At 38.4% G+C, this 20,689-nt stretch overlaps 1 protein-coding gene across 2 annotated transcripts in view; it reads right to left on the reverse strand.

Moving 5' to 3' along the window:
* Positions 1-7,297: 7,297 nt before the first annotated feature.
* NTRK3 (neurotrophic receptor tyrosine kinase 3) overlaps positions 7,298-20,689 on the reverse strand; it is a 451,535-nt gene continuing 438,143 nt past the window's right edge. For both annotated transcript variants that reach the window (XM_003755530.4, XM_012542269.3), the window contains 2 exons: positions 10,994-11,152; positions 7,298-7,791 (listed from right to left, as the gene is read on the reverse strand). In XM_003755530.4, coding sequence (XP_003755578.1) covers positions 7,606-7,791; positions 10,994-11,152 — 345 coding nt within the window. In that variant the 3' untranslated portion in view covers positions 7,298-7,605. The remainder of the gene's footprint in view (positions 7,792-10,993; positions 11,153-20,689) is intronic.

Here is a 20,689-nt window from a genome sequence, read left to right on the forward strand (position 1 = left end):
GGACTCATCATTCTAACCGAGTAGAAAGCTGGATTTCATCATGATGGTCAGAGAAAGCTCCTGCTCCTGAGACAGATCGCCAACTTGATTCTAGAACCCCAATAGTTTTGATAGTATAATGACAAGGAGATCAGTAGGTGGGGAAAGTAAAAAAAGGAAGATTTCATGATGGACCACCATGGGTTCTGGATGGGATTTACAAGACATATAGCCCAAGCATCCCAATGAGCTTTGCTGTAAAATTCACTGCACAGAGGTTAATCTAGATGTCAACATTGTCTGACAGCACTGAAATTACTCCAGGGCAGTGCTCCTTCTGAAGTCTTAATATAACAGTCAATTCCATCCTGCCTGAAGGAAATGAAAGTTTTCTGCTTTATGTGCCAAATCATTCAGCACCAATTTTCTCACTGTTTGAAGTCCAAACTATTTGTGGTTCTGGGATTCACCTCGCATTAAGACTTACACATTTTAAGAAGTCCTCTTGTCAGTCCCACAAAGACAAGAGTGTGGAAACAAAGGGGAAACAAGTAAAAAAAAAAAGAAAGAAAAGAAAAATCTTATTTTACTGTTAACTACAAAAATCAAATAACCTAGGTCAGATTTCTTTGTTTACTTGGCCTCTGATGTTCTACAGGTATCACCTCAATAGTGTACCCTCTGCTTCAAGAACAGCATAAAATGGAAAATGACCAGTCAGACATTTGTGGCCATGATTATCTCAAGAAACTGATTCCCCTGAGAGTTTTTTATAAGATAACTTCTAAAGAATAAGTAATTTTACTATTTCTGTGCTCTATTTACTGATTGCAGGAACCATTTCCAAGGGTTCCATTTCAGATGGAACTAAAAAAGTTTTAAGGTACACCTGCCTTCTGATTAAGTTTTGGTGATATATAATCTGTAAGAATTTTGGGAAATAAGGTAGATGTCTTGGCTTTTTCTTCTGACCTTGCTCTCTTAGAAGAAATGCCCAAGTTGGCAAACAAAGAAAGGTAGGAGTGGATTTGTATACAGGCTTACACCATGCCAAACAGCTTTGTGTCAACCTATCTTAAACTTTTTGTCCCTCTTGGCTACTCCAAATTCTGAAGTGGGGACAATATCATTAAAGAAAAGACAATTGAAAATTTAGGAAGAAAGAAGACCCCAGTCACCCAGCTTCTGTTAGATTAAAGAGATGATATAATTCACTGATTTAAAATATTTTTCTGCTCCCATCACATACACACACACACACACACACACACACACACACACACGTTAAATATCAAAACCAGACTAGTGTTACCCATGACATTTGGGGAAAGGGAAGGGAATATTTTGTTTATTTTAAACTTGAATAAGGCGCAGACTTCAGCTCAATAAAAATTTCACTCTTCTCACATCCCACCCCTACCATGTCCACACAAACACTGAGATCTCTTTTAAGTTAGAGTGTGTACGTGTGTGTGTGTATGTATATATGTGTGTGTATATATATATATATATTATATATGTATATATATAAAATATATATATATATATATATATATATATTAGAGGAAAGGAAACTGATTTCCCCAAACATCAGGGAGGGCAGAGAAGGAAAGAAAGAAAAGGAGGCTTAGATAATACTATAATCAATTACAAACTGTTTTGTTGGTTTCCCACTTTCCTTTCTCAAGTGAACCTATGGAAGCTTTTGTCATTCTTAGTGATGTTGTTATTCATTCCTCTTTCACTGAAAGACTCCTGAAGGAAAAGTATCTGTCTCACCATATAAGAATAGGATGGGAACAGAGACACTTCTTCCTCAGATGGAAAGATTTTTTTAAGCAAGCAAGATGAATGAACACACAGCAGACAAATAAAGAACATTTCTGCAACAAGAATACACCTCTAAGAAAAGATTGTCAAAAACAAAACAAAAATACTTTACAATGATTAATTATAACTTTTGTAGCAGTTGTATCCGTATTTGCCACCTCCACCTTTAAAAATGAATTTCAATCCTTAGATTTCAGAAAGAATAATTATTGTTTCCCTCCTCTCTCTTCCAGTCCTTCTTGTGGACAAAAGCCTTGAGGTTACTTGGAATAACACCTGGCACTGTCATATTCACATTAGTAAGGATGAGGCAGATAAATAGCCTAGTGAGACAAGGCAGTGGATGAAGAGTCAGATGACGACATTTTCTGACGTTGATTATAGAATGTTTGTTATTCAATGATCAAGGTACACTGAACAGTCAGCCACATATTGCAAGATAACAAGACTTCTATTTGGTACCTGGTTTAGGCTTCCTGGCCCTTTTAAATTTTGCTTTCTTCACCTGTTGGAATCCTTTGGGACTCCAGGAAATTATCTAGTCCCTTCTGCTAAATCTCCAGATAAGTTCTTCATCAAATCATGTTACAAAATAGCTTTCTCTTATTACAAGATGACATATCTTAGATAGCTACTTGTTTTCTGGAGACATTTAAAAGTTTGCATTTCGTAAAATCTATTCCAATGTCTCAGCATTTCTGAGAACAAGTATGAAAATCTTCTATTCCACAAAGGTAGTTTCCCTTTAAACTCATGAAGGGGGAACCACTTCACTTAATGCAGATGGAAATGAAGAAATCAAGCCACAAGGTTCATAGGGTCAAAGCCAACAGGATACTCTTTACATATTAAAGTCAGAGCCAGAGAAAGTTGAAGTGAAGAGAGGAATTTTTAAAATGGCAAATACAGCCAGAGAGTCTAGCTGAAAGACTGGCACCCAAACAAAGTTGACAATGGTGATACCACCATCAGCTTAAGAGACAATTGAGGGTAACTATTGTGTCAGGACTGCCACACTCAATGGTCAAGAAAGCTATACATTACTTTAAAAGTTGCATTGCAAGAAGAATGATAAAACAGGTGCTATTCTACTTTAGAAGAGTGAATGAGAAAGAATTCTTAAGCTGGAAAGTTTCTAACAACATCATACCCATATATGGGCCTCCTTTTGCCACCCTGAAATTGCCTGTATTCTGCTCCATCTTTGCTATTTTTAAAGACTCAACCTTAGAATAGGACCTTGGGGACCAAAATAGCTATGTCCAGAAACTAAAGAATGCATATTAACTGAACTTACTCTATAATTTGTGTAGTCATATGCCTATTGAGGGAATCAATGCTAAATACAGAAAAAAGTTGCCAAAAGAACTCAACTGCCCTATTCACTCTACCAATACATCATAATGTCAGCAGCTGCCCTATCTTTACCTCCCTTCTAGAGTCCATTACAGTGGGGTATAGTGGGAAAGAGAACAGGGATCTGTTTGTGAGTTTGAAACTCATCTCTGCCCTTTATTATGTGGGGGACCTGGGCCAAGTGATTTAACCTCTTTACACTTCAGTTTCCTTATCTGTAAAATGGGAGAAAAATAATGTTTGCACTACCCACTTCATAGGGTCTTTGTAAGGAAAGAGCTGTCTTAAAATTCTGGGATGAAGGTCAACTATTAAGTATTATCAAAAATTTGAAACCATTATGCTTATTCACAACTGCCTTATCCCATGTTTTCCTCACCCATAAGAAAAAGTAGAGAAAAGCATCAAATTCCAGCTATTTTCTTTCCTTTTCTATCAGGGAAAACAAAACGAAAACAAAAAACCAATATGATATGGTATTGCTGGCCTCTGCCAAGAATATTACTTGTTTTTTTGAGTCATGAATTCTCAGAGCTGAGAAGGACTTTAGAACTTCTCTAGTACAACTTGTTTCATTTTATTGAAAAGGAAACTGAGGGCAGAGGAAGAGATGTGAATATTGACTGGGGGGGGGGTCACATTAGTTACTAGCAGATCTCTTTACTTCCATACCTACGCTCTTTGCATTAAACCCCACTGTCTTACTTCTGAACTTTATATTCTGCTAATGTGTCTCCCTTGTTTTCTAAATTGACTCATTTTTGCTCTAGAGGCTAATTCCTTTGCCACCATGGAAATTAAATGATAGCTCTCCTGGGCACTGGGGTTGGGAGCAGGGAGGGGACTACAGAGAACTTCGTCCTTTCTTGTGTCAGGCCTGTCACAAGAAACAACTTGTACATGGCAGGCAGTGTGAAAGAAGCTCAAAGAGCTTTATTCCATTGGCCCTAAGTTGTATTAGGGTTTACCTTTAAGCTCCACTCAGAGGTCAAAGCATGTAATTACAGGGTGGGGCTCAGGGCACAACTCAAATAAAGAAGACTTATAAAGTCACAGAAGCTATCTCCAATAAGAAATAGTTTCAGGGATGCCATTTTTCAGTTATTAAAGAGGGATAGTGATGCCGGTGAAAAGCAGAATTTAACTCCTGTGTTTTGAGAATTTCAGAAAGTTCAGTCAGGAACACTCTCACAAAACCGAATTAAGTTCTTTAAAAATGTGGGAAAGGGTGTCTTTATAGAAGCAGCAAGGAAGTTGGGATTGGGTAGAAGAAATCCTTTTTAATAATATGTTTAATCTCAATTTAAAGTTATGGGGGAAGGGGGGAAGGTAATAATAAAACTTGACCAAGGCAGGGGAAGTCAAGGAAAGAAGCAGCACATTGGACAGGAGACTAAACAATAGTTTGTATGATCTTGCATGGAATCTTTGATATGGAGGAGTTCTTAGAAATCAAAAAGTCCAATTTCTTCATTTTATAACTATGGGACCAAAGCCTGAAAAGGTTCAATAATTTATCTTTGTCTGATGATTGGAAAGTTTTCCTTCCTAAGTTTTCCCTATGTAACACCAAAACAAATCCCTGTCATCTTACATAGCCTTACTCATTTCCTCTTCTTGCCTCCTTCCTTCTCTTCACTCCTAGCATATGGACATTTATCAGTTGCTCCCAAGAACATCTCAATCGTCAAAATGGACAACTCATTCGGTCCCCACTCAGACTAGCAGTAGGTGGCAAAGTCAAAGGACAGGAGGAAAGCAGCTTCTTGCATTTTCCCACCCTCATCCACTTCCATTCACATCCTTCGACTGCAATGGAAGGATAGGGTCAGCTGATCACTTTAATCTCATTCTCAGGGCTCCACAAGCCTAAAGGAACATAATTCTTTCATTAGACCAGGGATTACTCACAGTATCAACACAGCATCAACTTAAAACCTCTTCTTCCACTTGCAGGATCCAACCACAAAGACTCTGAGTCTTGTTCTCCCTGCTCATTCATTGATCAACATGAGGTCTCATGAATAACAGCAATAAAAAAAAAGAGGCCAAGATATCTCTTGGGAGGTGGGCAGCAAGAGGAGCATATATACGATTTTTACCTGAAATCATTAGTGGCTTTCCTGGAATGAAGAGCTTTCCTTCCACCTCCTTTGATTCTTCCCTCTTCACACACCCCCTTTATCCCTTTCCATGAATACTTTCCTTATTTACCAAAAAACAAACAAAAGCAACATTGCACTTTTCTTTTGGGCAGTTAGAGAGCCCAGAGTTTAACAAGGCTTCTAAGGACAGAGAAGAACAGACAGATAAATATGATAGAACAACAAAGTATTCTTTTTACAAGGTGGGATTTTGCCCCCACTCATCTATGGAAACTCTCCAACCATCTTCAGGAGCTTTCTACCCACATTACAATAAGCAGAAACCAGATTAAACTCTGGGCTGGCCTCTTCTGCTTTCAAGTCCAGCTGAGCAGCCCCAGTTTCACTCTCCACCATCTCAGTACAGCAGTTTTTTATTTGAATAAAATCATTTGCCCTGATTCCTACACAGGGGGTTCTTATATTCCAGATTAGAAGCAATTGCCATCAGCTGACAGGATACCATGGGCTGTCGATGTGTTCTTAGAAGAGCAGGGAAGGAAAAGTTTCCCCAGCTTTTAGGCTGGAGCTCCAGTTAAATTTTCACCAGTCTCCTAGATAGTACTAGGCTAGTAATTGATTTGAGATTTAGAAAGACTAGGGGAACAGTATCATTATTCCCTCCTATCAAGACAAGCACTCTTCTCTCTCTTCTGGACTGTTGTCAGTCCCACAATAGTACCCAGGAAGGCAATGATTCCACCGGCAATGAGGTAGGAGGAGCTGCTCCCTTTGCCAGGTTCCACTCATTTCCTCTCACTGGTCAGGGCTCTGTCCTCATTAAGATGCCAAGGCTGCTGCAGTGGCCACTCATTGAATATCTCCTAGAAAAAGCTCTTTCCCTCCCCCTCCCTACCCACAAAAGCTATTCCTCACCCGGTGCATTTTCACAACAGCTCAAAGGCAGATGCATCAATCCTTTCAGGGGCTTGGGAACGTGAAGAGAATGGCAAAGTGATTGGGTGCAGGTGCCCAATAGGTTCCCCCCCCCCCATGGATTCTTTTTCACCGTTCTCTGCTACAAATGCCACATCTTAGTCATGACCTATCTCCCTTTCCTTATTTTGACATTTAGCATGTATCTAAATGATAGGAGGAGAAAGAATGTGGAAAGGGGGGAAAAGAATGAAAGGAGAGGAAACCCAATAAAGAGAATATCCTAAAGAGACATACCTGGATATAACCTACAAGGAACTAAGACTTGTTCTGATTAAAAACTGCAGTTTGTTAGACCCACATAAATGGGACAAAACAAAGGAGGCTGTCTTCCCTGCAACAACTCTCCAATGACCTAAATGCGAAGGACAGGAAAGCGAAGGCTGTTTGTTATAAGAGATGGTCGATAATGACATTTCCAGGTTTTTGTTTTTGTTTTGGGGGTAGGAATGGGGACAGACAGGTCTTTTCCCATGGTTCTTTAAGGCGAGGAATCCTTAAGAGGATAGATGACAAACCCCCTTCCAAGTAGAGCAATAAACTTGAGCCCAGCCAACACCAAAGTCTCCTCTTGCCGCTGCCATGCTTTTGTGTTCTGCTGTTGGTTTTTTGTTTGTTTACCTGTAGGGATCGTGATAGTATGTCCCCCAAAACATTAAGTCTATATTTAAGAATCAGTAAATTAGAAAATTGTCCTGAATTGGGAAAAGAGAAAAGGATGTGGTAACATTGGGGTGGAAATAGAGTTTAGAGTAGGGAATTAGGGTAGAAATAGGATGAATTCCCAGAGAACACTGCTCTGGTGTGATTCTCTTGCCTGGGAGGAGCCATCTACCCCAGGATCTTATTCAGACCTTCAGTGCATATCATACATGAGCAGCAGGACTCTCACCCCAATTCAGCTCTTCCCATCCCAACAAGAAGATTGTCTCTCTGCATTGTCAAAGGTCTTCAACTCTGAACATCTAGAACAGAAGAAGCACACACAGCAGGGGCCAGTTTCTGGGGCCACAGCTTTAAAGGATTTTTCATTCTTTTTAATACTTTTAAGGTTTTCTATGTTTCTGTTGTTGTAATTTAAGTCATAACTTTCTGTAACAGCAGCTTCTCTCTGTATTGGTGTGGAAGGTATCTCTGCAGATATTATATATGTATGTGTATACATACACACATACATATACATATACACATATATGCACCAAACTGCCTTACAGGTTATCGGATTTTTTTTTCAGTGTTGTATGTGTAGCAGGCACTTGAGTTTATATGAAGATGTTTGCTTCAGTCAGGGAGGAAAGAAATGGGGAATAGGGCAGGTAGGAAAGAAGTAGGGCAGGGACAAAGAAGGAATTTTTGACCACTAGCCAAGGATGTCCAGGTAAATTGGGGTGGCCTTCCCCAGAGCATGAAGAATTTTGTAGATTTCCTTGATATTGAGCCTCTGTTGGGGTTCCCTCTGCCAACATCCCAACATGATGTCATAGACCTCCTTGGGGCAAACCCGGGGCCTCTCCAAGACACGACCTTGGGTAATGCATTCAATGACCTAAAAGAGAAAAACAAATAAGATAAAGGAAGAAGAAAATTCTTTAGAGATTCCAGATGTCAAAGCCTTGCACCTCTCTTACATACCTATGACCTTAAAAAGAAAATGTTTAAATGGAAAACTCCAACAACCAAAAAAAGTCATTATGGTTAGAGGTTCCATTTTGTTTCTAATTTGAGTTTGAGAGGCACTTATTTTTCTGCTATTTTTTTTCATGGCATATATCAAGAATGAGATGAAATAAGTACCATGTTTATCTTCATGAAGCTTTTCCCCAGTGTCTCCTTATGACAAACCATACCTTCGACTTCTTCAACCAGTTTTCTTAGTTTTCTATTTTCACTTTACTTTGACATACTACTTTCTCATTTCTTCTTGGATCTGCAGCACATTTAAGCTTCCATTCTGAACCCCACCTTATTTATCCTTCTTTTGCTCTTTCTCCTCTTTTCTTCTTGCCCCAAGGATGCCAATTACATTTGCTAAAAATCTCTTTTTAATTAGGAACATTTAACTAAGTTATTCAGCTTCTTATATACCAAGAGTAACTTCCAAAAATCACTTGCTTCCAACTAAAGGTCCATTTGACCTTAATTCTGGTCCACCAAGGCACATTTTTTGCTTAAACCCATAAATACATAATTTGCCCTCACCCTCAAGCCATGCCAATATTTTAAAGAACTTACACAAAACTATATCCCCTCTTCAGTAGCTTTCATAAGGCTCATTTACTCCATGAATGTATCTAGAGTAGCTTGCTTAGCTCCAGTTATTGTGTTACCCACCCCTAGACCGAAGTCATTCTTTTTCCTCCTCTGCAGATATAGGGCTTGCATATGAATATATCTCTGTGATAGTATTTGGCTGCATATCTCTGTTCTTTCCATTTTTACAGCTTGTATCTTTCATATAAGTCCTGCCTCCCATTTTAAAAAAAATTTCCCTTGTTTCCTAATATAGTCATCCTCTAAATGTGTATTTGTACACACATGCAGCCACTAGTTTGTATGTGTGTAAGTTTCAAGAAATCATAACCATCCAGAGAATCTCAACTATATCAATGCCTCTATTCACCCTTTAGCCTAGGATATCCATCTTGGCTCATAACTTGACAAACCTGTTTGATCCACAGCTGTGCTTTTTCCAGCTGTCCCATAATATTTATTGGACCCCCTAACTAGCTATACCAACATGAGGCTTCATCCTTAGCTAGTTCAGGACATCAATGCCAAGAAAAACATTGAGTTTTCCCCTCCAGTGTGGGGCTATTCCATTTGGTCATTCCATGAGGGTTAACTAACTACAGGGTATATTTGATTCCTTCTCTGCAGATTCTGGAAGTACAGATAGCCAGCAGACATTCAACCAGATATGGGGGAGAGGGAGAGAATGAAGAACAGGGCATTGGTTTCAATGCCAAACTTTTGTCAAGCGTTTCATTTCATAACAACTCATGTTTGAAAAGTATTTTTTTGTGCCAGGCAGTGGGGACTTAGAGATAAAAAAGTGGCCTAGTCCATGCCCTCAAGCTGGGAAAGGAGGAACGAAAGTAAGTACTCCCTACATCTTGGGGACTGATTGTTCCTGGGCTCCTGGAGTTCTCATGAGCCAACTTTCTTCCTGTCAACATTTTGATATTAAGGAAGACTTCTGTGCCAAAAAAATCTAACACCCACAGGCCAGGGACTTTGGAACCAAATATTCCACACAAAAGCTGTAAAAAAATGAGTGAAAGAGAGAGAGAGTCAGAAAGATAGACAGACAGTGACAGAGAGAGAGAGAGAGACAGAGAGATAGAGAGAAAAAGACAGACAGACAGAGACTCAAAGACAGAGACAGAGAGGGGAAGAAAGGGAGAGAAAGAGGGAGGGAGGGAGAGGGAGAGAGAAAAAAGGAAAAGGAAGAGGTGAGGGAAGGAAAGGGAGAGAGAATGTATGTATGTATATATGTATGTATGTATATGTGAGTGTTTTCTCTCCCAGGAAAACAGTAATAATTCAAAAAACCACCATAATAAATAGCTTCTGCCATCAAATCTTTCATTTTTTTAAAGGCTCTAAAAATGTTTTGTGCTACTTTGGGAAACAAAGAAAAGCCCTACTGAGCTTGTGAATGGTGAGTCTTCAGAGATTTTAAAAAAACACCTTGGTTTTCTTCTTTGAAACTCACTTAATTAAGCAGTCAAGGTGCTTAGAGGGCAGAAAACAACAGTTTTCAGAAAGAAATGAATAATTCTGAAATTTCAGAAGAATTTGAGTAAAAATGTACTTTTACCCTTCTTTCTTATGGACATCCTACAGACAAAAGCAGATGAAAAGTCATTCTCCATATGTACAATGGTCCTGGCAGTCAGTACAGTTCTAAATTGGTCAAAGGGATTAGCTCTGGTCAATTTTAAGAATCCAGTTTAGTAGCTGCCTCAAATGTCTTCTCTGGACTTGGTCTGTTTTCAATGTGAAAGACCTATCAGACTATCCTGATTCTAGGATTACCCCCATGGAACTAGATCTACAACTGAGGAAGTCTAGGATGGTTTCCAACTAGCTTTTAAAGCATACTTTAAAGTAGGAGTTCTTAACCTTTTTTGTATGTCACATGAAGAGGCTTATGAATTCTTATCAAAATAATGTTCTTAAATATATGAAATAAAGAGAGGGTTATAAAATAAATCAATTATATTAAAATATATTCACAAATAAATGCAAGTTCATGGATCCCTGGTTAAGAAACCCTGCCCTAAGGCTCAAATGAATGCTTAACTGGGCTTCACAACAGCACACAAAAGATCCCAAGCCTCCTGTAGATCTTTTGGATATGGAAAGCTAGAATTCATTGGGTCTTTCTAAATTTTATTAAATATCTAAGCTCACCTGGACAAACTAAAAGATGACTTAGTGGGGAATAAAGAATCAGATGATGGGTCTGCATGCATCTTCTCCATTTATTTAACAATGTATCACTCGTCTATTTTACAAAGCCACTGCAACCATAATTCTATACTTGATGTATCTCCCCTCACATTCATTCTTTAGTTTTATTTTGGCCTTGCTTTGCTTCACTTCTACTCCCCACTGGACATTATCTCAAGATCCCAAGGCTCCCTTTAACTTTCTAATTTCTCTTGGTTCTTCATATCCAAATCCTGTCTCATACTCTATCTCATCTTCTTACCCTGACCCTAAACATGAATCTAAATTAGTACCTCTGTATTCGAGAGTTGAAACCAAGGCTGTTTGCCATAAGTGAAGATCTCCCAGAGGATCACCCCAAAGCTCCAGACATCACTCTCTGTAGTAAACTTCCTGTACATGATGCTCTCTGGGGGCATCCAGCGAATTGGTAGCATAGTATGACCTCCCACCTATAAGGAAACAAAGAAAGAAATTCATATTGGATGATTAAATAACTACATTTCTTTTCTGACCATATCCCACCCACGAGATTATATAACTCACTCATGATCCCATGCAAGTCATAGCTATATGCAACTTAAAACATAAGGTTTATGGATGCATTGCTACTAAAATCTAAATGTTGACAGCATCAATGGGTAACAATCAATGGAGACATGGGGATACTGTTCTCTCTAACATTTAGACCAATCAACTGACCCTGTGGACAGATTGCAAATTAAGAAAATGAGTAGAAGATAAAGAATCAATTGTGTAATGGAGACTATGAAGAGATTTAGGAAGATAGCTTGGAGGATATGCCTTTTTATGAAAGATGCCTGTTTTGGGGGAAGCACTGGAATGTGCCTAAGGAACAACGAAGTCTCACTGTCTGTAAACAGAGGAAATTGGCATAGTATCAGGTTAGGGATATACAATATGACATCTGATACTCACTGGCTCTGTATCTAAACACCATTTCATATGAATCCAATTTAAAAAAAAAAAGGCATTTTTGTATCATATTCAGAAACTCTGAGTAGATACCCATGGATTCAGATATGAGAAACAACAAGAAAATGCACAAAAGACACAAATATTATGGTGGACCAAATAATAATTGGAGGAAAACATTTATAAGACTACAAAAGCATCAGTAAATGGTTTCTTAAATACATGAAAATCATAGTCAATGAACCCCCTTCAGTGGAATTCAGTAGAAAGAGGCATTTTGAGCTGTGTAATCATTATAATGACTAGCTTTGCCCCTAAAAAAGAAATGAGAAAATGAAACCCCTTTATTTGCAGAGGTGGAAGATGACAGATGGGGAGCTGCATATTCTACAAAAGCTAGCTGAAATTTTGGTAGGTTTTGTTGAAGAGCTTTTTTTTTTCTTTCTCTTCATTCTTCATAATAAAAGATAGTTCTCTGGGTACGAAAATGGGAGGAATATATTTGGAAATGAACATCAAGTGAAAACAACAAATTTCTAGAAGTTGGTTCCTAGATATAGAAGTTTCTGTTAGTGAGTGTCTGGATCTATCTAGAAGTTTCTGGGAGTGGGTTCCAGATTTATAAGTTTTTAGATGTGGGTATTTGGAAAAGAGAGAGAGAGAGAGAGAGAGAGAGAGAGAGAGAGAGAATTCAGAAAAATCAACAGAATAGAGCACAGATATAATTAACTATTTGCATATATTTAACTGAAAGAAAACAATAGAGGTAGTCCTAAATTAGACACATTCAACTAACAAATAGCAGTAAATGCACTGGATTGGTTGGACATAATTGATTATTTAAGGGAAATAAATTACCAAGACCTTGGTCTTCTACTTAAGAATTAACAAGGAATTCATAGGTAAAATTATGAACAGATCCGCCCAGATATTAAATCCATTGTTACCAATGGCCACCATGCCAATATTTTGATAAACATGGAAAGAAAATTGGTTTATGAATCAGAAAAGCTGAACTTGAATCCTAACTCTCCCCCTTATCACCTGGACCATCCTTGGCAAGATCTCTCAGGGCTTTAATGTCCTTATGTATAAAATGAGGGGGTTTGAACTAGTTGACTATTGATTTCTATTCCATATCAAAATTATTGATCTAGACCAATAATCTTATGTTACATGTACTGCAGTGTATTCAATCACAGAATAGGAATTTAATGTATACTAATGTGCTGTAAGAAACAAGGAAAAAAAGATGGTTTCTAAAACACATAGAAATACATTGTATAAACAGATGCATAATGAACTCATAAGAACTAGAAAAACAATTTATACTATAACAACCATAATGTAAAAATGAAAAATTCTAGCCAACTTAAGGATTCTGATAAGGAGCTGACAAACATTAGCCTGTAAACTAAAAAGGTTAGCTAGCAAGTGTCTGAAGTTGGCTTTGAACATTGGGATTTCTGACTCTAGACCTAGAGGTCTATTCACTGTATTTCCTAGCTACTTTAGAAGACAGGAAACCCGGGCACTAGTCCTAGCTCTGCCACTAACTACCTGTGTGGTTTTTGACAAATTGTTCTCTTGGAAAATTCATTTTTGTCAAATGTAAAATGATAGTGTAAGATTAGATGACCTCTCACATTCATTTCATATTTAAAATCCTGAGGTTCTAATCTAAGAAATCTTAGAGATGAAAGAAGAAATTTATGCAGAAAAAGATCTTGGTCATAAGAAATTAGTTTAGATGGGCCATAGTATAGTAGGGAGAGTTTCTTCATCTCCCTACAACCTCAATGTCCAGTTCAACAAACTTTTATCATTCAGTGCTTGCTATGGGCTAGGCACTCTACCTAAAGAAAGAATAGTTCATATCTTCTAGGAGTTTATATTCTACTGAAATTTAATACAAAACAGATTTATTTCTAAAAGACATAGAAGAAAGTATAGTTGCATGTGCTTATAGGGCAAGAAGGAACTTATCCAGTGTAAGTGTTTCAGGATCTTGAATCATATCTGGGGTAGAGTGAATTTCTGTGACTACATTTTATTTTGGTCAAGCCTTACTGCTGAGCAGCATCTCTAGTTCCCTCATGAGAAAGGAAAATGTTTATAATGGAAAAAGCATGGGTCTTGAAATCCAAAGCCTAGCCTTCTAGTCTTTGCTCTGACACTTATTAACCATGTAGTGCTGGGAAAACTACACAATCACTTGCTGTCTCAGTTTCCTTATTTGTAAAATGAAAATAATCAATGGGTGGGCTGTTGTGAGGGGGAAAACCTTATCTATTATAAAGGCCTTTAAAAATCTAAATTTTTATCACTCTCAAGAGGAAAGATAGGTAAGCTGGAAGGAGACATCTTCCAGAAGCAGCTTTTAACCTCAAAGGACTGGACAAACCAGAAATAGTCTTCTGCCAACAGAGTACAACAGTTCTCTCTGTGTGTGTGTCCTGTCTTTCCCTGCTTGAACACCAGCTGCAAGGGAATAGCCAACAACCAATTAATTCAAAATAGGAGGTGTTTAAATCACTGTGACTCTCAGAGAGAGCAAAATTCCTATATCTAAGTATCTTCCCTTGCTTTCTCTGATGAACCTGCTTTCAAAACCCCTCAGCAGGCCTGCTTTTGCTTTCCACTGCCATCCTGCCAGGGGCAAGGACTTGTATCTCCCTTTCACTTGTTTTAACTGATTGATTCTTCTCCTTGGTGTCATAGTGGGCCAATTGCCCAGGTTTAAAGGGAAACTCCACTGTGCTACAGAGGGTTGTCTAATCATTGCATCCAATTACATAGGAAAGGAAATCATTAAAACAAATTGGGCCTAGTGGATTCAAAAGGAGAACAAACAATGGGAGAGCTATAACTTCCAGCCCCCAAACAAGGAAAACCCCAGTTCTCTCTAAGGACCTCGGAAGACCTCACAGAGATGATTTTCTTAAAATTTATCACAATGATCATTGTACAGAAAAAAAAAATTTGAGTCCCAGAGAATCTGAGCATTAATTTAAGTTTGCACAAGTGGGTCAGTCACTGAGCATTGGGAAAGATTTCACCTGGATATAAAAAGCTGTTCATTCTAAAGACAGAAACTTTAACCTGATAGTAATAATAATAAATAATAATAATAGGAAACTTTTATATAGTACCATTTTAAAAATTTATTCAATGTCAAAGTTTATTGGTTGGATGTCAAAGCACACTGAATGCTTTCCAAGTTTTTCTTTTTTCTTTTTTTTCTTTTTAATACTAGCATGAGCTTTCTTCATTTCTTGGAAAGTCTTCTGATTTTCCATCTGTCCCAATGAGATTTGCCTCCTCTATTCCACTCTATGATATCAGATGGGACTACCAGCTGGGACCTAGCAGTAAAAGGGTAGCTCACACTGAAAGAGACACCAACAGCAGCCACAACAGTTACAGCTGTAGATAACAAAATGATGGTTGTACATGTTCAATAGAGGGCTTTGAAATGTCACATATATAAAACACAGTTCATAGATACAGAGTTATGAGCTTATTAGAGTGTGAGCATAGTTAGATATCCACATACACCACATACTAATTGATTCATCTCACTTATATAGATGCTTTGTAATCTCCTCTGGGAACATTAGAAAATAGTCTGACAAAAACCTTGCTGAGATACTTTTGATATGCTCCTGCCTAATCTCTCTCCCTTTCCTCTCTAATTATATATACATACAGAGAGAGACAGAGACAGAGAGAGGAAGGGAGGGAGGGAAGAGAGAGAGACACACACAGAGGGAGAGGGAGGAAGGGAAGGGGAGAGAGAGGAAGGGAAGGAGAGAGGGAGGGAGAGAGGGAGAGAGAGAGAGAGAGAGAGAGAGAGAGAGAGAGAGAGCATTGAAGCAGCTTTGAAAACAACTTCAAAATCTACTTTCTTTTAAAAAAGAAAATAAGAAAAAGAAAGAGAGGAAAAAATGATAACAATTCATCCTCACTCACACAATCTACACAACTTTTGGCTGCATCCTTCTATAAAACTACCTCTAGAGACCTTCCTCTCATTTCTTTGATTTCTTGGATATCAGTAAAGGATAGAAGTTATCCAGTGGGGATTCTTATTTTTGGTGTGTGATCTACCCATCCTTTCTTTTCTTTTTTTTCCTGGCCAAATATTTTTCTGATGGCCTTCTTTCACTCCTTTTCTTGAGTCATTCCATTTTGTAATGCTTGCCCAAATGTAACATGTTCCTCTCCATTGCCCTCTGAGGGATCCTCAATTCTGGTGCTACTTTCTTTTATATCTTCATACGCCAATGACTGTTAACAAACAGAAAGACCAAGCTGTCTTTGCTAGTCCTCTAATAGCTTTTCATCTGTATTCTGCCAAGACAAAAATTTTAGCACGCTCACAATATAAGAAAACAGGTTTCCTTGTTGTGAAATCAAACTTCAGACTATTGCTGACAGATACCTCTTCCTTTCTTACTCCCTCTCTACATGAATACCAATAGCTAGATGTTTTCTAGGTGGCTCCCTGGCTAGAGAAACAATGAGAAAATTTGTAATACCTATTTGGAAAGTACTTTGAATTCTTTAAGAAAAAGGTATTGAACTCACAAAGATGTGATTATAGTATTACTTTCCTGAGAAGGGACTTTGTGGGAAGACTTATGCAAAAGGCATTTATTTAATGGAACTTTTACAGAACAACAAAGGATGAAACTCTAGCCCTAAGTTTAGGAAAACCCCTTGGAGTCTTCCAAAAATACTATGTTTCTAAGAGATGAGCGGCTTAGCAGTGTGAGACTGAAGGATAAAAGGACTATTAGAATTCTACCCAACTCTTACCTAGAGAGGGGATATGCCTGGAGCAGGAGTTATCAGATTGAAGCTCCAGGAACACACTCCACAGTTACAATTTCTCTCTTTGTTTTCTCCAAGTCTTGCCTAAACACCAGTTCTCTTTGCCAGACTTCAGTTTTGAGACTTCCCACTATTCCTTACTGTCTTAACCATAATTTTTGTAAAGAAAACTATCTGCTTATCCAACTAGGCAGCAGTGGAAGAACCACTCAGTGCTGATTTTTTTTTTTTTTTTTGCTGAGGCAAATGGGGCTAAGTAACTTGCCCAGGATCACACAGCTAGAAAGTGTTAAGTGTCTGAGTCAGATTTTAACTCAGGTCCTCCTGACTTCAGGGCTGATGCTCTGTCCACTGCACCAACTATCTGTCCCTCAGCGCTGATTTTCTGAGCCAGATAAACCTGGATTTCTCACCTTCAGCCTACAGCAAAATGTGTGAGTGATTAGAAGTGGCAAAGTTTGGGAATGCCAATAAAGGAGTTCACTTCCTGGAGCAGAATTGGAAAATCCAGCTCTAAAATGAGCTCAGATTCATGATCCATACCGAATTCTACTGACTGAATGAACATCTAGGCTTTGCTAAGCAGGTGTGTGATAGAACTGAGAAAACTCATACTGAAGATAAAACTAGAGGCACACCAGAAACTGTTATAATTAATTGTCAGTGGAACTTCCTAAAAATGAATTTAAAAGGAAGTTTAAAATAGCATTTTTCCAAAGACAAGCAGCATGGAGAATTTTTCTAAAGCAGTGGTCTAGGACCAAGGTTCAAATCCTACTTCATGAATTTCTTAGCTCTGTGACTCTGGCCAGTTATTTCATCTTCCTCATTCTATTTCCTCATCTGTAAAACTGACATATTAATATCATCCACTTCTTATAGTTATAACGAGAACCGAATATGGCCATTTTGAAGAGCTTTATAAACCTTAATATGATGTACATGTGAGGTATTACGATTTTTTTTTGAGAATTGACATTAAATAAATGGGTAGATGAAGAATTTAATATGTGCAAAGTTCGGGGGATACACAAGGAAAAGCAAGAAAGTCCTTGCTTTTAAAGAAGCTCTTGTTTTAATGAAGGAAATAGCACATATGGAAGGTTTTACCTCTAAGTCAATTGGAAGAGTTCCATGGTGCAGTAAGAAAGCAGATACTAACTTTTCTCATTTAATATTCTTTCCACTAATAACGTAAATTTCTAAGGTTAAATCATTTGGCACTGCCAAGGAATTTGGTGCCAAGAACTTTTATTTCTGAGTCTTTAGAATCTATGGGTGTACCACCTTCAGAATCAGTTGTCAGACTGCATCTCCTGGAAGGTTGCTTCCCAGGATGAGGTTTGAGTACACTGGACTAGAAGTACTGCTATTCCCAAGGCTCTGAGGTTCAGGGTCCTGAGTCTTATCCATCAAGGTCTGAGGGGAAGAGGTGGTAGTAATCTCACTTTTGTGGCGTTTCCTCTCATCTCTCCCTCTGGATAACATGCTATTTTAGCTAGAGTAGCTACACCTGCCCAGAATGTGGCAGTTGAGTGACCACTGGTGAGAATGACTAGACCCTTTTTCACAAGAATTGTTTCCTTGGAGAATGGGCCATGAGTGCCTATGGCAACAACTGTTGTTGCCACTTCCGGGACTCCTATGACTATTTGTCTGTTGGTAATGGTTTTTTAATTGTTGTGGTAATGATAAAGGTGAGTCTCTCCTCCACAATGATTTCTCTTTTCAGTAATAACTGTGAGGGCTGGGCTGGAAGTAGGTCTAGCAGATTGGGTGCCCTGATATTTCCAAGATTCTTAGGCTTAAAGTCTAAGTGTGTCTCTAGGATCTGAGGGGACATAGTGTTCAAAGTGGTGGTGATGGTGGCTTGGCTTGCCTGGGATATACTCTTTCCTTTCACTCCCTTGGAGCATCTTGATGCTCTGATCAGACTGTCTTGTATGTAGCAATTAGTTAACAATTGGTAGGAATGGCTGGATCATTTTTCATAGGAGTTGTCCTCAAGTGATAGCTGACTTTAAGTACTGTTTCTGATACATCTTGGCTATGGGGTCCTGGGTAAATATTATTTAACTACTCAGTCTGCTATAACCAACTTTCTAGAATTATAAATTAGAGAAGAGCTGCTGACCTGTATTGCTAGAATTTCTTCACTATAATAATGAAAACATGGATCCAATCTCTATCCCTATCTAAAAATATGAAGAATCATGATAGGAGATAGGAAAAATAGGCAGAGAAAATATATCTTCTTCTCTAAGAATAATTCACAGCATTAAAAAATAATCTCAGATTTATATTGCATTTTAAGGTTTATGTTATATTTTCTCCTAAACTTTGAGAGGCAAATATCATAGATATTCTCCTTCCCAATTAATAGTTGGAGAAACTGAGGCCCAGGGAAATAACATGATTTGTCACAGTCCCACAGCAAAGTAAAGGCAGAAAGGAGAACACCCTGATTCATAGCAGCTGAGACCAAAGTAGCTACAGTATTGGAGCTGGAGTCAGGAAGACCTGAGTTGAAATATGACCTTAGACCCTTTCTGCCTCAGTTTCTCACCTACTTCATAGAGTTGTTTTGAGGATCAAATAAGACAATATTTGTAAAGTGCTTTACATAGTGGTTGGCACATAGTAGGCATTATACACGTTAGCTATCATCATCCACATCCTCATCATCATTATTATTTAACTGATACAGGAGATGATTAAGAAATGCAGGCTCCTTGTCCCCAATCCCCTTCATGGTTATTTAGCTTCAGTAGAATAGGAATGATTTAAAGAACCTTCTAAAAGCAGAACATGTTTTGTTTTTAATAGGGGACTAAGGAGAGTTATCAGCTGGCGAAGCAAAATAAAATCAAATAAAGCATCAGCACAGAATGAGTTTTTTGATATTTTTCTTTGCAAGGGAAAAAAAGACAGAATGTCTAGATGTTCAATGTTATAGGAAGATCAAGGTACCACAAGGTAATTGGGGTCTGGGAGGGCAGACCAAGACACTAAAAATTAATCCTTAAAAGATGACCTTAAACATCTATTTTTACTCAGGCAATGTCCTCTCCTCCTTAATATTTCCCTTATATTTGTCATTGTGATTTTGACACATTCGACTATACAATGGTTAAAACAGCAGAAGGGTGAAAATGTTGAGTGGTGCAAATGCAAGGGAGAGGAGTGGTCACTAGGGACTCAGTCCTAGGGGCTGGTGCATGTTTGGTGAGTCAACTTCTGGAATAATAGTGAAATGGAAGGATTGTGCAATACATTCCAGGGTAGTCCTTCTGTAACAGCTTTCTAGTCTACTTACCTCATGCTTTTTTTAACTAGATGCTGAATAGCAAAAGGAATATACACAAAACATTCCTGTAGGGGAAGGCTCCATCTCTGTAGTAAGCAAGAAGGAGTTGCTGTTGATTGGGGAGGTAGGTAAGGTCCCTGCCATGAAGCCAGGGACCAGTGGTGACAAAGGTCTACAGCTATATTCTCTCCCGGGTTTGCTTAAAACTACAGAACAAAATGACACTATTGTTCCTTCTCTCTGTGTTGTATTTATTGTTTCTTGGATTGGGTTATGGAGTATTAGAGATGGATTAGACTAAGCTGTGACTTTTTGAGGGTCACAGAATCAGGAGAGTAATCTGACAGAGGACTTGGAGCTAGAATCCATTCTACAGTTTAAAATCTACCAGTACATCCCAAGGAGCTGCCAGAACTTAGCCCAACAGTGGATTGGACCTCCCAAACCCAAGATGGCAGGTCCCACAAGCAAGACAGTGACTGTCCATCTGCTATACGGAATTCAGTGAGTTTTGCAGAAAAAATGCCTTGTAGAGCCCACTCTTTCCAGTATTAAAGTGAGATAGGGAAGAGTATGTCCAGTTTGGGAGAATGGTTTGTAATTCTATTTCTAATATATCCTCTCTATAAATGTCCAATTGTAAAAGTTAATTGATGTGAAGTAGTTAAATGATACTGGCAATTATTGATGATGTAATGGATATACAAATTCTAACTTGAAGGTCAAAATTGAGTAGGACACAGGCAGGGAGCTTCAAATAATGATATTAGAAATAATCCTACTGCCCCCTCAAGGGTATACCTCTGGAATTCTGAGGGATAGCAAGAGTTACCTTTACTCCTTGGTACCCAAACTAGCAGTTCAGTTAAGGATCCCATTATATAGACTATACAGGGAAGAAAGCACCCTA

Source organism: Sarcophilus harrisii, chromosome 2, assembly GCF_902635505.1.
Source record: "Sarcophilus harrisii chromosome 2, mSarHar1.11, whole genome shotgun sequence".
Lineage (NCBI taxonomy): Eukaryota > Metazoa > Chordata > Mammalia > Dasyuromorphia > Dasyuridae > Sarcophilus > Sarcophilus harrisii.